General features: G+C 45.5%; 1 protein-coding gene across 2 annotated transcripts in view; it reads left to right on the forward strand.

The window, feature by feature from the left end:
- Ttc12 (tetratricopeptide repeat domain 12) overlaps positions 1 to 14726 on the forward strand; it is a 45029-nt gene extending 30303 nt beyond the window's left edge. For both annotated transcript variants that reach the window (XM_026392589.2, XM_026392590.2), the window contains exons 13-21: positions 5242 to 5334; positions 6639 to 6699; positions 7401 to 7538; positions 8021 to 8119; positions 8568 to 8636; positions 10598 to 10699; positions 11875 to 11974; positions 12760 to 12985; positions 14651 to 14726. In XM_026392589.2, coding sequence (XP_026248374.2) covers positions 5242 to 5334; positions 6639 to 6699; positions 7401 to 7538; positions 8021 to 8119; positions 8568 to 8636; positions 10598 to 10699; positions 11875 to 11974; positions 12760 to 12985; positions 14651 to 14726 — 964 coding nt within the window. The remainder of the gene's footprint in view (positions 1 to 5241; positions 5335 to 6638; positions 6700 to 7400; positions 7539 to 8020; positions 8120 to 8567; positions 8637 to 10597; positions 10700 to 11874; positions 11975 to 12759; positions 12986 to 14650) is intronic.
- Positions 14727 to 22992: the final 8266 nt, after the last annotated feature.

Genomic DNA, 22992 nt, shown 5'->3' on the forward strand with positions numbered 1-22992 from the left:
AAGCAACGCCACCTCATTTTGTACCTCTTTCTGAAAAGAAGGTAGAGTATAAATTAATAAAACAAATGCTTTTACAAGAAAAGCTTTTAAGGTTGAATCACATAAGAATAGAATGTCCCTCTTTTCCAAGACTTCCCTAAAAAATTACCTGAACCACAGTGACTGTGATCAGTACTTCTCAGTTTTCTTTAATCATTTTGTTTATTTTTTTAGAGTATTTATTTTTTATTAATTTTCAATTTATTTATCTTCAGGTTGTGATTCAAACATAGGAAATTGCCATTTTTTATATTAGAAAGGATGCATGTCAGCCATATCATGTGGCTCAGCTTAAGGGAAAGAGTAGCAATGACTACAGCCTGCTCTGTAAGCATTTCAGATATAATCTAAAACTAGTAGTTAGCCTTCCAGTTTCCTCACTATTATTTCTTTTTAAACTCCCCTGTCCTGAGATGCAGGCAACAGTGTTATGACTCCATTTCACAGATGGGGCAGGAAAAGCTACAGCAAGTGCCAAGGGAAACTTACCTTCCTCTCTCCCAGATGTAGTTCCTTGGCACCTGGTTTCTGCCCTTTGGTCCCAATTGGAAGAAAAAAGGAGCCAAATCTGCAGCCCTGTCAGCACCTGTCCCATCCTGAGGAGGTTCATTGTGTGCTAAGGACAGGGTGGTCAGTAAACCCCAGCTGTGGCTCTCTCTGTCTCCCCATCACCATCTAGTTGCTGCCACACTTCCCCCCAGCATGGCTTTGGTGGCCCCTAAAGCTCAGTCCATCTGGTGGGTGGACTGTCAGTGGAGTTAAATTCTCCAAAAGCACATTTTATTTTTCAAATGAATCTGCAGTTATTTTCTCGGTACCTTCATCGTGTTTTTTTTTCATTTGATTTTTGTCTCTTTGAGTAAATATAGCTATAGTTATCATAAATGTTTCTCCCCCAAGCTATCTTTGAATTGCTTGAGTCTCAATTTGCATTTTTCCAGTGTCTTGGAGAGTGACATTTACAATCACCTCATGCAGTTCTGCCCACACTCTTTAGACTGAGAAAGCTCAGCTTATTACTTTTTTGCCCACTAGTCTTGCTAATGTCCATCTTCAATTAAATCAGAAGGAGATGTAATGGATTCTCCACGATGAAATGAAGTGGGCAGGAGCAGGACAGGACAGCACACAGTCCCACGACTCTCACAGAGGCACACATGGTCACATTCCTCCCAAAATGCTTCCCCTCATACGTGAGGCTGAGGGAGTGAATGTTCACTGATGAGAACTGGCCAAGGGCCATTGTCACTTTGTAGACAGGGCTGGATTTTTAGACTCAAGCAGTTCCAAGCTTAAATCCTCTGCTTGTCTCTTTCTAATTATATGATCAGAGAAGTTACTCACCCTGATGGGCCAGAGCGTCTCATCTGCAACTGAAACTTACAATAACATTTAAGAGAGATGATATATCTGTGTTGGTTAAAGTTTTTTCTGCAGCATCGTACTGAATGCTCAACCGAAAAGATCTTCAACAAAACAGAGCCTTGCTTATTTTTTTCCTCACAAAACAAGGAAAGACTAAGCATAGTAACCTGTGACTTAAAAGATGACTTAAAGATGTCGAAGTCAAAGTCTCTGTGCTCTAACCTTTCCCCCTGGGCACTCCTCGCTTGCTGTAGCCTGCCTTCCTTTTCTAAAACACATCAGCCAGATCCATTCTTTTTATTAAGAAAAGCACTGTTTGTTTATATATGTTCAAACAAAATTCTGTCACATGCCACCCCTGGTAGGGAAAATGGCCCCAGCTTCTATGTTGGGGTCAGGCAGAGCGGCAGGGAGTGGGACTGTGAGGCATTAGGAGCAAACAGGCTCTGGCATCATGCCTGGACTCAGTGTGGAAGCAGCTTACTTCTGTCATCATTTTTTTTTCTCTTCAGGGTCCTAAACTGAGGTGGTAGTGCCTTTACAGGTTGCTTGAGACCTTTCTCTGACCTGTGTGGTGCGTCCACAGGGACAGCTGCCTATCAACAGAGCAGAAAATCTGCCTCTGAGGGAGAGGGGATGAGAGGAGCTAAAAAGGGACACATTGTCTTCTCTAGTAATGACTGCACTCAGCATGAGTACTCTGTCACATCATGAGGGAGCCAACTTGTGTATATCTCCCAAGACAAAACCAAAATGATCTTAGATTGTTGTCTCATCCTCTGTGCTGTTCAGGTTCATTAGCATTCATCTTTAAGACCAAGAAAACAGATTTAAATTGGTGGAGAAGGAATCTGACCTAACTTTAAAACAAATCATCTGACAACAGGAACACTGGAGTAGACTCCTGAGGAAGTGAGGAATTTGCAGAAGCTTGGCATTACCTTGACCTTAGTGACAAACCAACCTGACCTGCCCAGCCTGGATGCCCCTCTGTGGCATCCCAGCACACCTGTGCATGATCCCCAGGGAAGAGCCAGCATTTTCAGTTGTTTGGAGATGGGAACTAACACAGCTAACAGACTGCGAGTCTTTCCCCATCTAGTGAGGACGTGGAGCTCACCTTCCAGGGCAGCCTGTCCACTTCCAACCTAGGTCTAGTTGCTAGAAGACATTCCCTTACACCGAACACAAACTGCTGCCCCATAGCATTCTGGGCTGAAGCCAAGTCCAGACTCTGGAAGGCCTAGAGAAGACTTCGGTTCCTTCTGCTTTCCAGTGCCGTAGGTGTAGGAAGACACCAGCCTTTTATAGGTTAAGCACCCTGGCTCCCTCATGTGATTTGGCTTCCATGTCTCTCCTAGAAGATCTCCTAGGTAGGCAGATCTCATACCCTAAGAGTGAGTGACTAGATGCCACATTCCCAACTGCCCATTCTGATGGGCTCTTTCCTGTCTTTCCCTCACTTGGCTGCCCTGTGGCATCGGATCCTCTTGACCCTACCCTTCTCGAAACTCCACAACCACTACTGTCAGGACATCCCCCTTCCTGGCCCACCTCCTCACTCCTGGCTTCAGCTCCTTGTCTTCTTTCATCAGTCCCTTTATGTTCTCCCTTTTAAGTCAGAGACTCCAGAATCCTACCCATGGTCCTCATTTCAACTGTGGCCTTGATTAAGAGACAGTCTGAGTCCCTCTCTCAAGTACTGGATAACAACACCCTTCTGCCACTGGATATCTCTATTTCAGTGCCCATGAGTGCCAGAAACTTAATAAATCAAAGTGTGCTTCTTCAGTCCAGACCTCTGCCTGAACTTCCTGTCTTTGCAGAGGACTTCTATCCATCCAGTTGCCTAAACCATAATCCTGGAAGTAACAGGATCACCCTTTACCACATCTATAAGTCAGTATGTTTCCATCCTTGCTCCTGTTTTCATTCCATTTCTCCTCCTTCTCTTAGTCATTCCTTCTCAGTCTTTACAAGTACCTCCTTTTTGATGGTACCGCTTCCCCTATAGCTGCTACAGTTGGTCTCTTCACTTTTATTATCTGGACAATCAGCTCTCCCTGGTTAGATTCCCTGCCTCCCATCCCACATGCTCCAATCTGGCTTCTGCCCTGTCAACAAAAGGATTATTTTAAAAAATACACATCAGGCTGAGTGTGATGGTGTATACCTATAATCCCAGCAGGAGGCTGAGGCAGGAGGATTGTGAGTTCAAAGCCAACCTCAGCAACTCAGCAAGTCCCTAAGCAACTCAGTGAGACCCTGTCTCTAAATAAAATACAAAAAGGGATAGAGATATGGCTCCATCCCTGGTACCAAAAAAAAAAAAAAAAAAAAAAAAAAAAGCACATCTGTCCTGTTATTTTCCTACTTAAAATGCTGCAATGACTCTCTGTTGCCTATATGACTGTTTCTTCAACTCCCGATATACAGTGATTTCGAGTCACCTGAGTCCTTGGTTAAAAAGGCAGCATCCTGGAGTCTTCTCCCACACAGCGGCTGAGAGTGGCCTGGGAATCCTTGCTACTCCTCTGTGACCACCACTAAACATGTCTTCCACCAACTCTACTTTGGAGAACACAGGCCTCTAGGGTTGTGAAAACTTTCCAGCAGACCACAGAGGGCCACCATGATCTGGGTCTGTCCTTGCCTCACTGTCCCTGTCTTCCCCTCCTACTCTAAGCACTAATTATAAGAAGCTTCTACTAGTACCCAAACTTGCCTCAGGGTACTTTGCCTGACATGCTGTTTTCTTGTCCCCATGTGCCCAGTGCTGGCCTGCAAGCTCCCTGGACACTGTCTAGGGCTGAGCCAGGACACAGTCTTGTTTTATTGTTATGGCCCCAGAACCTGCCACATTGCCTGATATGGTCAGTGCTCATTGTTCAGTGTTGTTGACTGAATGGATTAAGGAATGAATAGGTAATGCTACTCTCTCAAGAGACACTGAAATGTCATCTGCTGTTGAGGCCCTCCTCATTGCCATCATCCACACCTCCTGCCAGGTAGACTCTGAGTCTTCAACATGTGTCTGTTTCTAATACACCATCTAACACACAACTTCTCTTCCTTATTTATTTGTGTATGTATCACTGTGAGGAACCAGGAGGTCCGTGCTGAGCACAGTACTAAGCAAAGTGTAGATGCCCAGTACAGGTTTGCTGGGTGGGCAAATGGCACCATTATTCTGGTGCCAGTATATCCATTTGGACAGTGTGAGAATTCAGTAGCCTTTTTGGCAGCTGCTCCAGACTGCTTGGCCAGACTGTGTTTGTAGTAGACTAAAATCCCTTAGCCCTTTCCTGTGTGAGCCAGTTATAATGCAGGTCTCCCAATGCTGTTACTACACAGAATCTCCAGCTCTCAGTAGAGGAGTCTGAGCTTAATCCTATCAAATTTTATATGATGTGTTCAGCAGCCTGTCAAGATCTTGTTAAATCTTTATTCCATCATCTGCCTTATTAGGGGGCCTCCCACGTTAGTCATCAGCATATTAGTAAGTGTGCCATTTAGATGTCATCTAAGTTAATGAACTTGACTGAGCCAGAATCACAGAGCAGAGCCCCAGAGACTCCTTCCCAAGCTGGTGTCTGGTAATCTATAAACTTTAGTTAACACTATTCAACCCCAGGGAATTCACGTTAAGTGGTAGAGCCATGGAAGGATAGTATCTCTCTGAGTCAGGCCTGGAGCTGGGCGTCCTGGTGAGGCCACCCTTTCAGCTTCTCTCACCAGGCTCCCAACTCCTTCCTGAACTCCTTGCTCGGTCACCTTGTTGGGGAGGCTGGTAGTTGGAGGACAGCCCCCTCTGAGGCTCTTTATGGGTTTTTGCAGATTATTGGAAGCCCTGCTGTCATTTCTTGATTTCTTAGATAAGAAGGCCAACATTGCCATGAGACTGCTCACAGACTTGGCTCTGGATGAAAGGTAACATTTTTAGTTCCAGAAACTGATAATTCTTCTGCCTGTGTTGAACTGTCATTTTCTTACATGTGCAGTATACAGATAGGCTAGGCATGTCTGACCGGGCATCACAAGGTTTGCTGAATAGAAAGGCCAATGCCTTCCAGAGGCTGTGGGTTTTCGCTCCCATGTCAGTCTCTCTGCAGGGAAGGTCAGTCTTCAGTGGGTTTGGGTGCAGTAAGTAACATGCAGTTGGCCCTTGATACCTGTGAGTTCTACATCTGTAGATTCAATGAAACAGCGATTAGAAATGTTGGAAAACATGCATCTGTACTGAACATATACATATTTTCTTCTTGTCATTCTCTAAACAATAGAGTATAACAACTATTTATACAGCACTCACATTGTATGAGGTTCTGTAAGCTAAAGATGATTTGAGGAATACAAGAGAATACGTGTAGGTTATATGCAAGTACACATTTTATATAAGGGACTTGAGCATCTTTGAATTTTGATATACACGTGGGTCCTGGTACCAATCTCTCACAGATGTAAGAGGGTGGCTACTTAGAATAGTGCCTATCACAGTAAGTGCACCTGCAAAGTGTCAGGGAAGCTTCTTCCCCTTGGTGCCTGGTGCACAGTAACTGCCCAGCACATTTGTATGGAATGAACATGAATGAGCAAGCGGGCAAGAATGAGTGTAACTTGTAGCCTCCCCTTGGGTTGCCAGTGATATTATGAGTAAACTCCTCCTCCTGCCTGTTTTTTGTATTTTTCTTTTGATTAGCACTTGGGGTGAATAATAGTAAAACTCTTATTTTTCTCATTCTTAAGATTTTTTTTAAAAAAATCACTGATCTTGCCTAGAAATGGTCATGTGATTGAGAACTGCTGGTGCTTATAGACAAGCCGGGCATCTGGCCCAGGCCTGGAGTGAGGAGTGCTCTAGCACATAGACACATGTATGCCTCTGGGCCCCTCCTGGTGGCTGTAACAAGTCAATGTGCTTACATTGTATTTCCCATCTGCACATCACACATATGACCTATAGACTCAGGGTGCAGAGTCAACTCACCAGAGGCCCGGGAATTCTACTCAGAAGATCTGCCATCTGAGGTCTGGTGTTTGACGTCAAAGACAATTCTCTAGACTTAGAAAAACTAAAGCCATATTACATACTCAGTGACAGTTTTGGGGGCCAAGGCTCAGAGTGAATTATTCATGCATGCTATAAATCACAGGAGCCCAGTGGATAACCCAAAATGTTTTATTTTATAGCTTGTGCCATGTAGAAGTAATGCTGGCTGCTATTCTCTCAACAGATTCCAAGTCCGGTTCCAGGCCAACCTTCCAGATGCTCTTCCGGCACTCATAGGTGTTCTGGTGAGCAAACCCTCATTTCTAGCCTCCATGACAGGCACCCAGGAGTTGAACAGAGCTGTTTAAACACAGTTTGCACCCTGGAACCACTCTGTCTCTCAGATTGATTAAACATTATTCCCAGCTGCAATTTATACAAAAGTGTCAATTATTAAAACAACTTCAGACTGGACAGGTAGAGGTGGCATATGATCAGGGTCAGTCACAGAGGAGAAAAAACTGCAAGTGGACTGCAGCTTAGGTAACAGTGGTGGTGGGGGGTGTCAGTCTTCATCAGTCCCCTCCTGGCATAAAATCTTATCTTCAGGAAAACCTGCACCTGTCCCCTGAAAGGAAATCATCTCTTTCAGGAGGACAAGTGTAACAATTGGAGCTGATCAGGCAGAGGACAGTAAGGGTCCACCATGGAGAGCAAGTTGTACCCAGATAGTCATGAAGCTTCAGGGTCCTCCAGGAGTGTAATCCTACCCCACAGAGTTTTTCAGCTGTGGGAATGGAGAAGCGAAGGGATTTGCCCAGGTCCCCCCAACTGGTTCATGGGAGGCACAAAGCCCTTCTAGGCTTCACTGTGTTGTTAGGGTGACCCCAATTGATGTCCCCGTGTGGCATTAAGCTCTGAGTCCCAGCCTTTTGCTGAGTGAGGGCTGCTCCTAGCAGACATTTGCCTGCTCTCTGAGGCCTCGCTTTCTCTTGCTTTACTTTAGAAGAGGGATCCCAAGGTAACTAATGCCTCAGCTCTCTGCCAGTGCATTGCCATCATGGGGAACCTCAGTGCTGAGCCTGCCACCCGGAAGCACATGGCAGCCTGTGAAGACTTTGGGGATGCCTGCTTGGGATTCCTGGTATTTTGGTTTTTCTATTCAAAGCTGGTATTTATCTTTTTAGGGGAGCATTATCTCCTTTTTAATTATCTTTCAAAAATTCTGTTTCTCAAGGTGCAGGAGCCACTAGTTATTAGTCCCTCTGTAACCATAGATTTTATGGACTGCTAGACTTAAAGGCCTCTCCAGATCAAATCTCAGCCACCCTGTCAATATTTATAGGATTTCCTGGTAGAACCGACTTGATCATTCATTTCAGCACTCACTCTTCATTTTAAACCTAGGGATAGGCCCAGCCAGAGAGCCTTGACAGAGGACCAGAGACACCTTCCACAGCTCCTGGATTAACGTGAACTCACAGAACCGGTCTCTGGGCTTCCACCATCACTTAAATTCATGACATTGACAATTTCAAGTATCTTTGAGACTCTGTCTAAGGGAAGAGATGACCATGAAAAGCTGTCGAGCAGCAAGGTCATTGTTTACCTTGTTTTGTTTCCAAGGCCAGGTGTGAGGAGGACCTGGACCTATTCAGAGAGATCACATACACACTCTTGGGACTCATCATGAACGTGTGTCTTCAGGTCCCCTTTGTCTCAGAGGTATGGCCTTCTTATCTCCCTCTCTGGGCCCTGGAACAGCCTAAACTCATCCTGTTGCATAGAACCATTCACATTCTCAAAGACAACCAAGGCATACAGACTCGAATGCTAGTAGTGGGAATGTAGAGGGCTGGAGGGAAGCTGTCACGCTGCCCTGCTGAGGGTGAGATAAGTTGCTCAGTTACACGTTCATTCAGAAAGCTACTTGTGTGCCCAAGGTGCCGAGAAGAATATAAATTCAAATAAAGTATGGCCCCTGTTGTCAAAGCATTGCCCAGAGTTAAGGAAGGAAGAAGAGCAATGAAAGGCATTATGGGGACATCTGCACAGCACGTGGTGGCGGGGAGAAGGGAGTCATTTCTGTTTGACTGCTCAGAAGCAACTCCACAGAGGATTCCAATGATCAGGGTGTTCAACTCTTCCTTCTTCCCTCTCACCGTGCTTGTAGGTTTGGGCTATGGAGGTGAGCAGAAGATGCCTGGCTCTACTGAATTGCCAGGATGGAGGGATCCTAACAGTAAGTTCTCCAGGGAGTCCAGAAGCGGCTTCCTTGCTCTTGTTCTTGTTCTCCTTTGCTGTCAGTGCATCTCAACCTTCTTCCCGTCACCACCTTTGAGAATTTGGTTCCTCTCTGAGGTATGGAGTAGATGTGCACCTCTGAATGATGCCCACAAACACATAAATGCTGAATTTTGCCTACAGTTTGGGATATTTGGTGACCTGCTTTCATAGTGCATCTGTAGACCCCCTGTAGTCCATGAACCAAAGATAAGAATCCATTTTCTGTATATTCTGGAATCTAACCAGATAATATATATAATCTACCCTGTTTATCATATGCAGACCATGTGCAGACCAGACAGGCCTAAGGATTTTATTTACAATCCCTTTCTTCCATCATTGAGAAAAACATGTTGGAAGCCACAGATCTTAGAGTTTGTTTATGCTTAATGGTTTGGACCCTTTGGGAACACATGCTAGAAAGGCTTCCTGTGTCCTGCTATTTGGCCAAGATGGAGAAGGCTTATGTTAGCACAGGGCATCAGGAGAAGAATATTAAGAGGTGATTTAAGAGGTACTCGCCATCATCCTAGAGCATGTTCTTCTCTTACATTAGAAAGATTCAGCCCTGTTTTTCTACCTGTTAGGGCAGGACCTAAAACTTAGAGCAGAAGTCAGGTTCATACTCAAGGCAAGTCTGGGAAACTAGCCCTTCAAGGATTGTAGGCTGGTGAATGGCTCCAGGGTTTAAAAATGGTTCTCCTACAAAGATCCAACCTACTTTGTTTAGGGCAACCTGAACTCCATGAAAGTGTGGTGGGTCTTCAGGTTCCCTGGACCCTGGGAAATTGTGTAGATTCCAAGTGTATGTGCATTTTTATAAGAGGGGCATGCATTTTATAAGAGGGGCCTCAGAAAAGGCCCATGACCTGCCTCAAAGTGGTCAGTACCACTATTCTCAAGTGCCTGGGGCTTTTCTGTGTGGTTCAGACCTAAAACCGGGCCTGTGTCCTCAGGGAAGCTCTTGGGTCAGATTTTCCTATAATTCCATGCGTGTCCCAGTTGGGTGCTTCCCAGCTTGCTGCACGGGGCAGCAGCTTCATCCTGGGAATCTGGTCCTTGGATAGTGCATATTGTCCACTGTTTTAAGCCTTAGAACTTAAGTCCTGTATTTTTTTCTCTAATAAATTGGAAGTCCAGAGAAAACTGAGATCTTTTTAGTATTGAAGGGTGCCCTGTCTCTGCCTGCCTGTCAACAAACTTCCCATGAACACAACATGCCCACACACGTCTTTATTGCTTTTTTTCATAAATGTGATTGGGCATCTAAGGTCATCAGACATTTTAGGAAAAGCACACACAAATAGAAAAACAAAGATAAACAGAAAAAAACGACCCCAGAGAAAGAAAGATATATAGGAAATAGAAGAAAATAGTAGTAACTATCAGTTTCATCCTGAGAAAGATTCAAGATAGTTATACCCATAAGACAGTAACTACTTGATATTATTTTTAAAAAGCCACGAGAGCTGGGAAATAAAGTAAATAAAATCTCCCAGAAAGTAGAACAAAAAGACAAAGATTCAGAAAGATAAGGATAAATGAAAACTCAAACGAGAGGATTGATCCAGAAAGCAGAACCTCTCCTAATGAGGGCCCTGCTGGTGTGGAGCTCTGGGAGGGACCAGTGAGGGCTTTCCTTCTCAGAGTTGAGCTGGTCCATCCTGGGTAAAGCTGGAGTCAGGGGGGCCTCTGTGGTCCAGGGGGCAGTGTTTGAACTGCCTACCTCGCAGCTTCATTAACAATAACCATGCTTGCCACGGGTGACTTGGCCATTACATTGTTTAAAAATCCAGGTGCGTGTTCTGCTTCTGATACTAATGATTGCTTTTGCCTTGCCAAACTTCTTGTTAACTTTTAAAGGTCGTCAGCGTTTCTGAAACAGACGTTTAATCATTCTCTTTCTGTTTCACACAGAGAGCTGCTGGTGTTCTAAGCCGGACCCTTTCTTCCTCTCTGAACATCATCGAGGAGGCTGTGAGAACAGGAGTGGTGAAGAAAATGATTAAATTCCTGAAGGTAAAATGGCCTCACGGTCACAACCTCTAAGATTTCCAGGAGTGTTATTTTACTCAGGGAGCAGAATGAAGGTGGGCTTTGTTCAGTAATGTGCCTCTGTGCCATCCCTGCTAGATTTTAAATTTCCAGAATGGGGATTCTCTTCAGCTTGTCCACCCAGACAATGCTCTGAACATCAGCAAAAGAATAAGTAAATTGCTCTTCAGATGCATCCAGAAAAAAACTGCTTACCCTTCAAGCCTAACTTCAAATTGTGTGGCCTCTGTCCTTTAATGAGACAATTTGAATGGCTTTTTGAAAGGTTTTCAGGTCAATTATTTTATTCATGGGCTCATGATGCTTTAAATAGTTATCTGGAGATTGCTGGATATAGCTCCATTTATGAGACATGGAGGCTGTAGAGTTACCATGTGACCAGAGGATGTGGGAATTTCCCTCTGAAATGAGTGCAGTGGAGCCAAACGAGCAACTGGTTCACCTGAAAGGGCAAAGTGCATTATTAGGCTGCTGTGTCTGGATCCCACCTGCATGTGTCCAGTGAGGCCCAGGCATGTTAGCACAGCAACACTGAACCCCAGGCTGAGGGGGCAGGAGGTGTGGAGAGGGTAGGATGGTGAGTCTGAGTTGAGGCTACCACTTGGACGATGATGTCATTCCCTCTAAACAACCTCTGTAGCCCGGCAGAGGCTGCAGATCCCAAGTTCACACAGCAAATTGTACATGCACACATGCATTTTAAAAACCCTGCCTTAGGTAGTTTTAAGGGTTATGATTTGATATTTGTCACCTCTTACGATGATCTAAGTTCATGATGTTCTCTACAACAAATGTCAGCTTCATTCTCAAAAGGTGAAAGGACACAGGAAGGCCTTTACCTCTCCTTCTTGGTAGATCTGCCTATCAACAGTATCATTCTCCTCTCAGTCACTTGCTCAAAGCCCTCTAGAGGTGTCAGGTATACATGGCAGGCCTACGTTCTTGTCTGAAGTACAGGCTATTAGAAGGGTATGTGAGTGACAGTCTCTCCCCGCTCACCAGGAAGCACATGCTATTCTCAGTGGAATTTCTCTTAGAAGCTCAGGAGGCCAATAGCTCTACTGTGACTTCTTCCTGTGCTTTCTGGTCAAGAATTATCATAGATTGATTTTACTTTTTAATTTCATCCTGAAATCTAGACAGGAGGCCAGACTGCATCACATTATGCTATAAAGACACTGGCTATCTGCACAAATAGTTATCACGAAGCGCGGGAAGAAGTGATAAGACTCGATAAAAGTAAGTGAGGATTTCATCAAGGCACCCCCATCCCAGAGGTTCCTCCACCTTGAGGCTGCAGAGGGAACTATGGCCATCTGCAATATTGGCATAACAAGATGTCAGTTCACCTCCAAATAGGAAAGGATTTCATTGGCCTCTTGGCTGTGCACACGTAGAGTGCCCAGGGAGGAGGCCTAGCTGAAAGACCACTCCAAGGTAACAGGGTGGATTCTGGGAAACCTTCTCCTCTGCCCAACTTAAACTGAAATGGTTTCTAAGTCTACTTAAACTGACCCAGCACCAGCTTTCTTCCTTCACAGAGGGAGGGGAAATGAAAACAAACCACTTTCAACTTTTAGTGATGAAGGGAAGTAACAGAGTCTAAGCCTAACACCACAGGTGACTGACAAAGGGATGGGAACCCAGAGGGAAGATACAGGAGGTGGGCACATTGCCTCCCGCTCAGGCTGCCAAGTGGGACTGTCACAGTTATGGGGCGTGGAGGGACTTTGGAGAAGGCAGACCTGCCTGGCACACTCAGCTCATTCACACAGCAACTGTGTTGTGCTGGGTGCTGTTCTAGGCACCTGAGATACCGCAGGGACACCAGGAGGAGTTGAGGAGGTTGTAGCACTCAGTGGACATTTTCTGAGTGTGAGGGAGCCCATTCTTCCCAGGGTTTCTGGGGAAGCTCAGCATCCACCATTGCCTCCCTGCCCCCCGCCCATGTTCCATTGCCAGGCTCCTTTTAGGGGATCCAGAGGAGCTTGTTCCTTGTTACTTGTTCTCATCTTTCCCTGTAGAATTCAACATTCTGATGAAGCTGCTCAGCTCGGACGACGAGATTCTGGTGGGCAATGCTGCCCTCTGTCTTGGCAACTGCATGGAGGTACCCAAGATTGCATCTTCTCTGCTGAAGACAGACCTGGTGCTGGTCCTGTTAAAGCTTGCTGGTAGCGACTCTCAGAATTCAGCAGTGCAGCTGAATGCAGGCATTGCTCTGGGGAAGCTGTGTACAGCCGAGCCCAGGTACACCATGGCCACCACCTAGCCAGGCCATCCCAAATGCTGGTGACATTTTAGAAAGAGTGGGCCAAGCCAAGCACTGTTTTGCAGGGACCATATGCTACATGGAGTTCTGTTGGGAGCCCTCATGCCTTCTGCCTGGGCCTCTGTGGGGCCTAGCAGTTTCTTCCCTGCAGGAAGTCTTCCTCAAAGGAACTGGGGAACATTCAGCTTCCAACTCAAGAGGCATCAGTCCCACACACTTACAGCCATTGTCTTTTTGCCCTTCATTCTCTCCATCCTTCTCTCCTTCACTTGCCCCCATTCCTCCTCTCTTTCTCACACCATCTCTCCTCCTCTCCCACTCTCTGTTAGTCGCTTTTCATCACAGTGACAAAATACCTGAGAAAATCAACTTAAGAGGAGTAAAGGTTTGTTTGGCTCACAATTTCAGAGGTTTCAGTTCTTGCTCACTTGGCCCTGTGGCTTTGGGCCCATGGTGGCACAGTACATCATAGTGGGAACATTTGGCAGAGAAGGACTGTTTACCTCATGGTGGCAAAGAAGCAAAGATAGACAGGATGGGACTGGGGTCCCAATGTCACCTTCAAGGGCATCCTCATAGTGACCTAACTTCCTTCCAATAGCTCCACTTTCTAAAGATTCCACCACCTCCAGTAGCACCAGACTGGAACCAAGCTTGCTCTTAGCACATGGGCCTTTGGGGGACATATCAGGTCCAAGCTGTAGGACTAAGGATGCTCTTCAATTGGTAGAGCACTTTCCCAGCCTGCATAAGGCTCTGGTTTAATCTCCAGCACACACACACACACACACACACACACACACACACACACAAAATCCAAACTTTAGCAACTTCCTTTCTCTTTCTTTACTTTTCCAGAACAGGTTCCTACTTGGTTGGTTGGTTGGTTGATTGATTGCCTGGGTCTAAACAAACAAAGGAATATCCAGTAAGGGTGGCATTTTTTCCACTGGAGGAAACAGAATGGAGAACAGATATTCAGAACTCATGTCTGAGGCCACCCAGCAAGCCAGCTCAGGAAATCTTGACTTTAACTCTGTGCATTGCTTCTTTTTGCTCAGGCTCCTGCTCTGCTCTGCTCTGCTCTTGTTCTGATGTGCTTAAACATCCTAGTGTGTGTGTGTGTGTGTGTGTGTGTGTGTGCGTGTGTGTGTGTCTGGAGGGTGTTCCCCTAGCATAGAAGCAGGGAGCCTTTGGGGCTGAGGGGAGGTAGGCTCCTTACAGCTACACACCTCTAATGCCTCTGTAGAATGAGAGGGCTGGCTTCCATAACATCTGAGGTCCTTTCAAATTTTGTCTGGTTGATCAAATGGAAGGAACAGATAAAATCTTTCTTCTACAGAAAGCAGGGCACATTAGCTAAGAGGAGCTCAAAGTGGCAACCTGCTGGGGAGTCCCTGAGAACATGGTCCCATCTGATCAGCCTGTCACACCTGCCACTCACAGCAAGAGTGTTTTCAGCATTCTGTGGTCTCCCTGTGAGCTTTCCCTTTGATCTCTTGGGCTCAGCTCACCAGTGCCACAGCCACTTCTCTTCCCACTCAGAGAGATGGGCTAATGTTCCCAGCCAGCTGCCACATGAGATAGGGATGGCTTGGAAATGTGACATTTCTGACCTGGATTTGGTGTTCTGATTACAACAGGTTTACTGCTCAACTGAGAGAGCTTCATGGGATGGAAATTCTCAACTCTACAATGAAATACATCCAGGATTCTTGAGAGAGGTGGTGTCTGTGCTATTTTGTAAACACACACCATATGTTCTGGGGTGATGATGTGCTAATAAAGTTCTCTTAGATATCCACTCTAGAACTGAATGTTTATTTTCAGTGTGTTTGTCTCATGTGTTTTCACTGGTAAGAAGAGAGTGGGCATCGGTGGTTACTGTAATGGAAACTGCTTCAGCGAGCTCAACTCCGTCGTACCCGCCTCTGAATCTTCCCTCCCATTCTGTGTAGTCTGGAACCCAGCCAACACAAAGCCACATTTTCTGGACCCCTTACAACAACACTTGTAGATGGGAACCAGATCCTGCCAGTTTAAGACCACTTCCTGCCCCATTTGCCATCTTTTGCTGGCAACATGCTAGAAATGCCAGGTTTCTTGGCAGTGACATTTTGGCATCTGCTTTCCTGCTCTGAGTGCCTTGAGATAGACAAAGTGGCAGGAGTGGTGGCAGCTTTCTGAAACCCATCACAGCTATGGCACGTGCTCTTGAACTCAGTGGGCCCAGTGGTCCGAGTGGCTGGCTGTCAGGACAGCTCTGTGCAGTCTTGGGAGTCACTTGCAGATGCCATGCCTGGCACCCTACAGCCCATCCAGTGGTGTCATATGTACCCATGCTGTGTGTTAGATTGTTCTCTACTTAAAATGCCAGAACAGGCCTTCTGTTTATGCACTGAACCCTGACTTATGCATACATTGATTCCTCTATCCTACTTTACACTTCTATCCCATCCTCAAAGGCACTGCTCCCTTTTCATTGACCCATGTCCATAAAACCTTAAACCATAGCCACCTGTACACTCCAAGTCCCTAAGTGAAAAGTCTAGTGAGACTACTCTGGCTTTTTAGTTCAATCACTTGGTCATTTTAGAATAGGAGACAGGATCTACTTTTGTTATAGTTTAAATATGAGGACATCCTCCAAAATCTCATGGTGAGATAATGCAAGAATGTTCAGAGGTGAAAAGACTGGGTTATGAAAGCCTTTGCCTAATCAGTGCATTAATTTCCTGCTAGAGATTACCTGGGTGATAACCCTAGGCAGGCAGGATGTGGCTAGAGGAGGTGGGTCATTGGGTATGCCTTTGGGGTATATATTTTGTCTCTGGAAAGTGGAGCTGTGTCCCTCTGCTTCCTGGTGTGATGTCCTCAGCTGCTTTCCTCTGCCTCACCCTTCTGTCTTGATGTTCTGCCTCATCTCAAGCACCTAGGTATGGAGCCAGCTATCTTATGAACTGAATCCTCTGATATCATGAGCGCCAAGTAAACTTTTCCTCCTTAAAATTGTTTTTGTGAGGTCTTTTGGTCACAACAACGAAAACTAAAACAACCCTGTACAGTGAATCACAAGAGTCCCATACCAAAGTTCCAAAGAATGGTATACCCTGCTACCTCCCAGTTATGTGATTGGGTAGGTTGCCTCATCTCCCAGGCTGCTGCAGCTGGGAAAACTGGAATGGCACCTGGCCAGCCTACCTCTCATGTTGCTGTGAAGGTTAAATTAGGGTTTGGGGGTATATAGTTTGGATCTGAAATGTCCCCCAAAGATCCATGTGTTAAAGGCTTGGTCCCCAGCTTGGCACTCTTGGGAGGTGGTGGAAATTCTAAGAGGTGGGAGAGCTTTGGGTTACAAGGTCGTGCCCTTAGAGGGGGCTAATAGGACCTTGGTCGTCTTCCCACCAAGAAGTGAACAGTGTGCTCGGCAGCCATGTGCCTGCCTTATGCTGGCCAACCTCCAGAGGCCTAAAAACAGCAGGTCCACCCATTTATGGACTAAACCTCTAAAATGTGAGCCAAAATAAACACACTCTCTTTATAAGCTAATTATCTCAGTATTTGTACAATAACAACACTTACTGACACCAGAGATGAAGGCATGCTAGGCAATTACAGCACCACGCAAATATCACCAAGCATTTCCATCTTGAGGGATGTGTGTGGGGGGGCTACTATGATGTTGGTGGATTTAGGTTTGAGGGTTTGGGAATGGGTAATTTTATGTCCTTTAAGGAATCAAAGCTGGATGTTTTCTGAAACACTTAGGAAAAGAAACCTCCAGAGAGATCTTACTCAACACACACAAAGAGACCATTCTTCCTAGGAGAGGCAGTCATTGGCTTAAATGGTGTTTGGTATTTGGTGGTGGGGGGGTGGGACTGGTTGGAAGAATCACTAACCCAGAGGCCCTCACTCTGGGGCTGGGGTACCACATGGGGCTGGTGTGAGCTCCCAGGAGTACACTGTGCTGGTGCCATAGTACTCTCCCTGAGTGGCAGGCAGGCACGAGACAGGCCTCAGAGAAGCTGGGACCTGCCCACTCAATACTGTCATGCAAACAAACACCCTTCAAGAGGCTACTGAATTGCAAAGGGAGAATGGCTTGATGCTAAACAGCAAGAAGAGAAAATTAGAGGCTGCAAAATGTGCTTTTTCAGTGAGAATTCAGTGGAGCTTTGAAAATGGAAAGAGCTGCCTCTGTGCACACCCGACAGGCTTGTCTGATTCAGCTCAGGCCCTCCTTCTCCTGCTCTTTGGCTGCACTCCTCCTTCCTGGCTCTTGAACATGGCTATTATAGGTGTAATCTTATCGCTGAAAAGTGGGGAATGTCAAATTTTATTATTTGTGCTTCAGAGCACCTGTGAGAGCAGTAATCTTTCTCACTTTGGAGGAGGGTCTGCTGCACCTGAGGCATGCCTTCCTCTCACAGATGGGAAGGGATGTCTTATAAACAGGTGCTACTTCAAGGTGAGCTACCCTTCCCCATCTTGTTACCCTAATGCACATTTCTATGCAAGGGATCCAGGCAGCATTAAAAAAAAAAAAACTATGGCATGTCCTGTGGGCCAGCAGCCACTGGCACCAACCATACCACCCTCAAGGTACGGACTATTCAGGGAAAGTAGAGTCTGATGTTTCCTTGGACAAGGGAGCTGGGATCATCCTAAAGAGGATGTGACCAAGATGGAGCTCAATCTCTGTGCTGAAACCCAACAAAGATACTAGATAACAGACTAAACAGCTGTCCCCTGCATTCAGAGATGATGTGACATCAGCAGTTGTACTGGGCAGCCAAGTGACACTGAAGTTAAATAACAGGAGGAAATAGCAGGAGAGGCACAAGGTGATGCCACAGCTCAGGGACTGCTATTGGAAGTATTTTTATGAGGCCTGACTACAGCACGAGCCTCTTGGCTTGGAGAATTTGGAGGAAGGACAGAAGATGCTTAGTCCTATATGATTTTTTTTAAAGAGAGAGGAGAGAGAGAGAGAGAGAATTTTAATATTTATTTTTTAGTTTTCGGCGGACACAACATCTTTGTATGTGGTGCTAAGGATAGAACCTGGGCCTCATGCATGCCAGGCGAGCACGCTACCGCTTGAGCCACATCCCCAGCCCTGATTTTTTTTTTTTTTTTTGCAGTAAATCTCATTTTCTTTCTTTTTATTTTTGTATCCGGGGCATTTAACCCCTGAGCCACATCCCAAGCCCTTTTTAAAAATATTTTTTTAATTTTGAGACAGGGTCTCACTCAGTTGCTTAGAACTTTGCTAAGTTGCTAAAGCTGGCTTTGAATTTGGGATCCTCTTGCCTCAGCCTCCCAAGCCTCTGGGATAACAGGCATGTACCACCATACCTGGCATAGATCACTTTTTCTGTCTTGAAATCACAGGCTGTCCTCCAGGCCCAGTAAGAGGAGGAAATAATTGGAGGTGAAGAAAACACATTCAGAATGACTCCCTTTCCCAGTGTGAGAGGGCCTTTGCCTTCATGGGCTGGTGTCCTGTAGCTCTGCACAGAGAGAAAATAGACCCCACCAGTGCATTGAGCACCTGCTCTGCACCCAGGGTAAGCTTCACAAGGACCTGGTGAGGCAGGGTTGTTTTTTTTTTTGTTTTGTTTTGCTTTGTTTAATTCTCATTTTAGGAGTACAGAATCTCAGAGAGAATAGGTACTTCCTCACCTAGGGTCCCATAACCAGTAAGTAGGGGAGTCAGAATTTGACCCCATGTTGTTTTAACTCTTTCTGTAGAAAACATTTTGCTACATACTAAATGCAGCCTGCAGAAGTCATCATCCTTCTCTAGCCTCGGTTTCCTCTCTTTAAAATAAGAGCAACAACCCCTACTCACATTCTTTGGTTGGATATAATATTCATGAGGTACCTAGGACAGGTGACTGCAAGTAGAAGACATTTGTTTCATGGTGAATATTTACTTTTCTTTTTCTTCTATTTTCTTTTTAAGAATTGAACTCTTATTTTATTTATTTGTTTTTATGGGGTGCTGAGGATTGAAACCAGTGCCTCACCTGTGCTAGGCAAGCGCTCTACCACTGAGCTACAGCCCTGGCCCAGAATATTACTTTTCTATCAGAAATGACCACCACGAGACACTCTTTTATGCTCACAGATCTGCTTATCTCCAGTTCACTGGAGACAAACATGTTTACCTTTCTCTTTGTGCCTGGAGAAGCACATATGAGGATCCCTCTAAGCCCAGCTGCCAGCCTGATTTCTTATATTATATCCAAACAGCAAGTTCTGAGAACTCTAGTCCTGGCTGGGATGGTGTTCTAAGCATGTTCTGAGCCCAGGAACAGTGCTTGTCTCCAGGAACCAAATGACTGGGCCCTGCCAGGACCTGGGGCTGGGCTGCATTTCTATTAGCAGGACACCATGTGTGGCGAAAGGTATTAGAATCAGTGCCTCAAAGCCCCCTCTCCAAACAGATGCCCCTCTGTTTCTTGCTATTTTTCCTTAGTTTAGAATCAAGAAAATGGTAGATTCCATCAACTATAACTCCAACCACACATCCATCAGGATATTGTTAGTTCTTTTCTCCCCAAGTCCCAAAGCTGCATGCCCGACCCACAGGCCAAATCACTGAGAACAGGGAAGCCAAGCCCAGAGGAACCATCACCTAGTCCCCTGCTCCATGTCCTGCAGTGGTTGGTTGACAGCCAAACACTGGGCTTTCGGAATCTGAAACTGGTGGGTTGACTAGTTTCTTTTTAACAAGATCTCTAATTTGTCCTCAATTTCAAAAAGGGAAAATGAAGAATGAGTTCTCCCTGGAGACATTCTGTCCTGTGGTCTGAATCTGCCCTGAGGCTAGCTCAGGCTTCTCTGGAAGACAGGGAGCACTGTGCTGCCACCGAGCATCTCAAACACCCCCAGTTCTGGAGCCAGACTCTTGTGCCAGTCCACCTCAGCCTGAGCATCACTCCATTGTCACAAGTCTATCTCCAGCCTCACATTTACACTTTTAATCTCTAGCAGCTCCATCTGCTCATTTAAATCCTTTGTCTCCCCTCCAGCCACAGCTCGCATGTATGCATGCCCACGCAGAGTTCATCTCTCCGCAGGAGATGAATTTTCACATGAAAACGGGTAAGCTGGTGTGCAGTAGGCATTTAGGTTGGATCACAGGCATGGCAAGATAGAATTGTTGGAATATGTGGTGAAAAAAAAGGCTCTTAGAATGTCTAAGCTAAAAATTATTCAGGGATCACATATCCAATATCAGCTTTATTGGAATCCATCTGATTTCATTTGCTTAATACAATTCACTGACTCAAAATATGTCCTCATTTTACAAAACAGAAAGCTGGGACTCAAAAAGACCAGGGGAGCAATTCTCCTTGTTCCAGGACCCTTGACCTAATGGTTTATGGCAGGGCAGGGATTCCAGACCCAGAAACCCTGGGAGGTAGCCTATTCCAGCAGGTTGCAGGTACAAAGCTGAGTACCACTCTTTACAATTTCATAAGCTCAGTGAGTTGCTTGCCCCTTGATTGCCTTGTCTTTAAGAGAGGGGGACATGCCCAGTGCAGTGGTTCATGCCTGTAATCCCAGCAATTTGGGAGGCTGAGGCAGGAGGATCACGTGTTCCAGGTCAGCCTCAACAACTTAGTAAGACCCTGACTCAAAATAAAAAATAAATAAATAAAAAGGGTTGGGGATGTACTTCAGTGGTAAAATGCCGCTGGGTTCAATCCCCAGTACCAAAAAAAAAAAAAAATAGATGGGGGTGAGAAATATGATTCCTACTTTATGGGGTTGATTTTGTGAACTTCTCACTGTGCTTGGCACAAAGTAAGCCCTGAGGAAGGGGAAGGTACTACTGCCATTATACTGGCCTCCCTGCTTTCCCAGAGGCCCCTGCCTGGCCATCGCTGTGTGCTCTTTTCCGGAGCTCTTAAACATAAGGGCTGTAATCAGGGTCAGGAGCATTCCTACATAATCCTATTCCAAAGGTAGGGTAAAGAGGAGTGGACTTCCAGGTTCAATGTTATCGAGATTTAGATGGGCCTGCAGAATTGGAGAGCTGGGCTGGTGAGGAGAGTTGGTAGGAATGCAGGGAGAGTGAAGGGCAGGCCCAGGGAGAGAAGGAAGGATTGAAATGAGCATTCAGTGGTATTAGATGTAGCTGAACACTGCACCACATTGTCAACATCAGGGAAAAGTAAGAAAGACAGGCATTGGATTTGGTTCACTTGAATGATTGCAATAGCCTGCTTACTGATCTCCCTGCCTCACCCAGATTAAAGCCACCTTGCACACTGCAGCCAGAATAATCCTCTTTTTTATTTTATTAATTATTGGTGCATTGCGACTATACATAATAGTAGGATTCATTGTGACACATTCGTATATGCACATAACATAATTTGATCAATTTCATTTGCCAGCACTTCCCTTTCCCTCCCCTCAACCCTCTCCTGAGCTCCTTCCTCTCAGAGTAATCCTCTTAAACACTATTTCAGTATGTTGCACCTCTTCTCAGCCACCTTTATACAATTGTCTAGAAAATAAAGGGCAGGGCTGCTGATATAGCCCAGTTGGTAGAGTGCTTGCCTTGCATGCATAAGGATTCAATCCGCAGCACCACACACACACACACACACACACACACACACACACAAAAGGGCAAATATCCTTGCTGTATATGAGTGTGTATGAGTGTGTTTGTGTGTGTGTGTGTGTGTGTGTGTGAGAGAGAGAGAGAGAGACACACACACACACTACAGAACTATTCTAATTTCCCAAGATTTTACTGATAAAGCACTCATTATTTTACCTACACTACTATATGATGTATATGCAGTCTTTACACTACACATGAGTAAGAGCTGATTCATAAGTTTTAGATATAATTTAAAATAAACAACATATCTATTATTAATTCTCAAATTACTTTTTCTCACAAATAATAGCTATAAAATTTTACATGACTTTTGCACACAACCCACCCAGTAGAACCTTGCTGAACCATAAAGTAATCTTGGTCTTAGGGTCATGTTCTCTGGTTGCCATCTAGGCCATCAAGCCTGGGTCCCATGTCTTTGTGGTTCCGTGTGGTGTGCCGGCATCCCGTGGAAGCCTGAGTAATGTGCTGAGTGACAGCCCCCACTGTGCCTTTCTCTCCTTTGGCACTGGCTCCCCAGTATTGGTCTGCATGTGTCCCCATGCTTTCTGCACCTGCTGTTTCCCCCCACATAAGAAATCCTTTCTCCTTTCCTCTCTAAATTCTACACATTCACAAAGCCCCAGCATAATCAAAGTGACAAGTACCTTTTGTTAAATATTTAGTAGGTTTCAGATTCTGTCTAATGAGGTGGATAGTATTATTATTCTCCCCCCCTTACTGATGAGGAAATTGAGGCACAAAGAAATTAAATACTGGCCTGAGATCTGTATCTAGTCCCTCCAGGCACTCCCCTCTCCACATGAAGCCCTCTCCAGCCCACACTGGTTTCCCTGTCTCTGAATTTCTGCAGGATGTTGCACTTTTAAATATTCATTGTTATGAAATTCGCTTCTGTGTTTTTATTTTTTCTCTCCAACTAGAATTTAAATTTATTAAGGAAGTCTTACAGATAAGAATAAGAGAAATAAGCATAGACTGATTTTAATAAACTTACTTACTCTAAGGCCCTCCCATTCTGGAGGGCAGGGTCTTGAGTCTGTGCTTGGCACTGCCCTTGACCCTGCCCTCAAGAGCGTGTGAAGGAGTTGCCAGTGGAAAGAGTGGCTTCCCTTTCCAGCATGAGCCCATCTCCTTTGACTCTCCAAACCAGGGTCACACACCCAGTTACCCCGACTCCTCAGAGGCATATGTGGCTGCCACCTCCATTCTCTCTCACAATATCCACATGACCCTGAACTAGATGGTCCCCTTTGTGCTGTTTCTGAGCAAACAGAGGGCAAAGGCCAGCCCTCAAAGGCCTCAGAGAATCTTGGCACTTCAGGACAAGAC

This window comes from Urocitellus parryii, chromosome 4, assembly GCF_045843805.1.
Source record: "Urocitellus parryii isolate mUroPar1 chromosome 4, mUroPar1.hap1, whole genome shotgun sequence".
Lineage (NCBI taxonomy): Eukaryota > Metazoa > Chordata > Mammalia > Rodentia > Sciuridae > Urocitellus > Urocitellus parryii.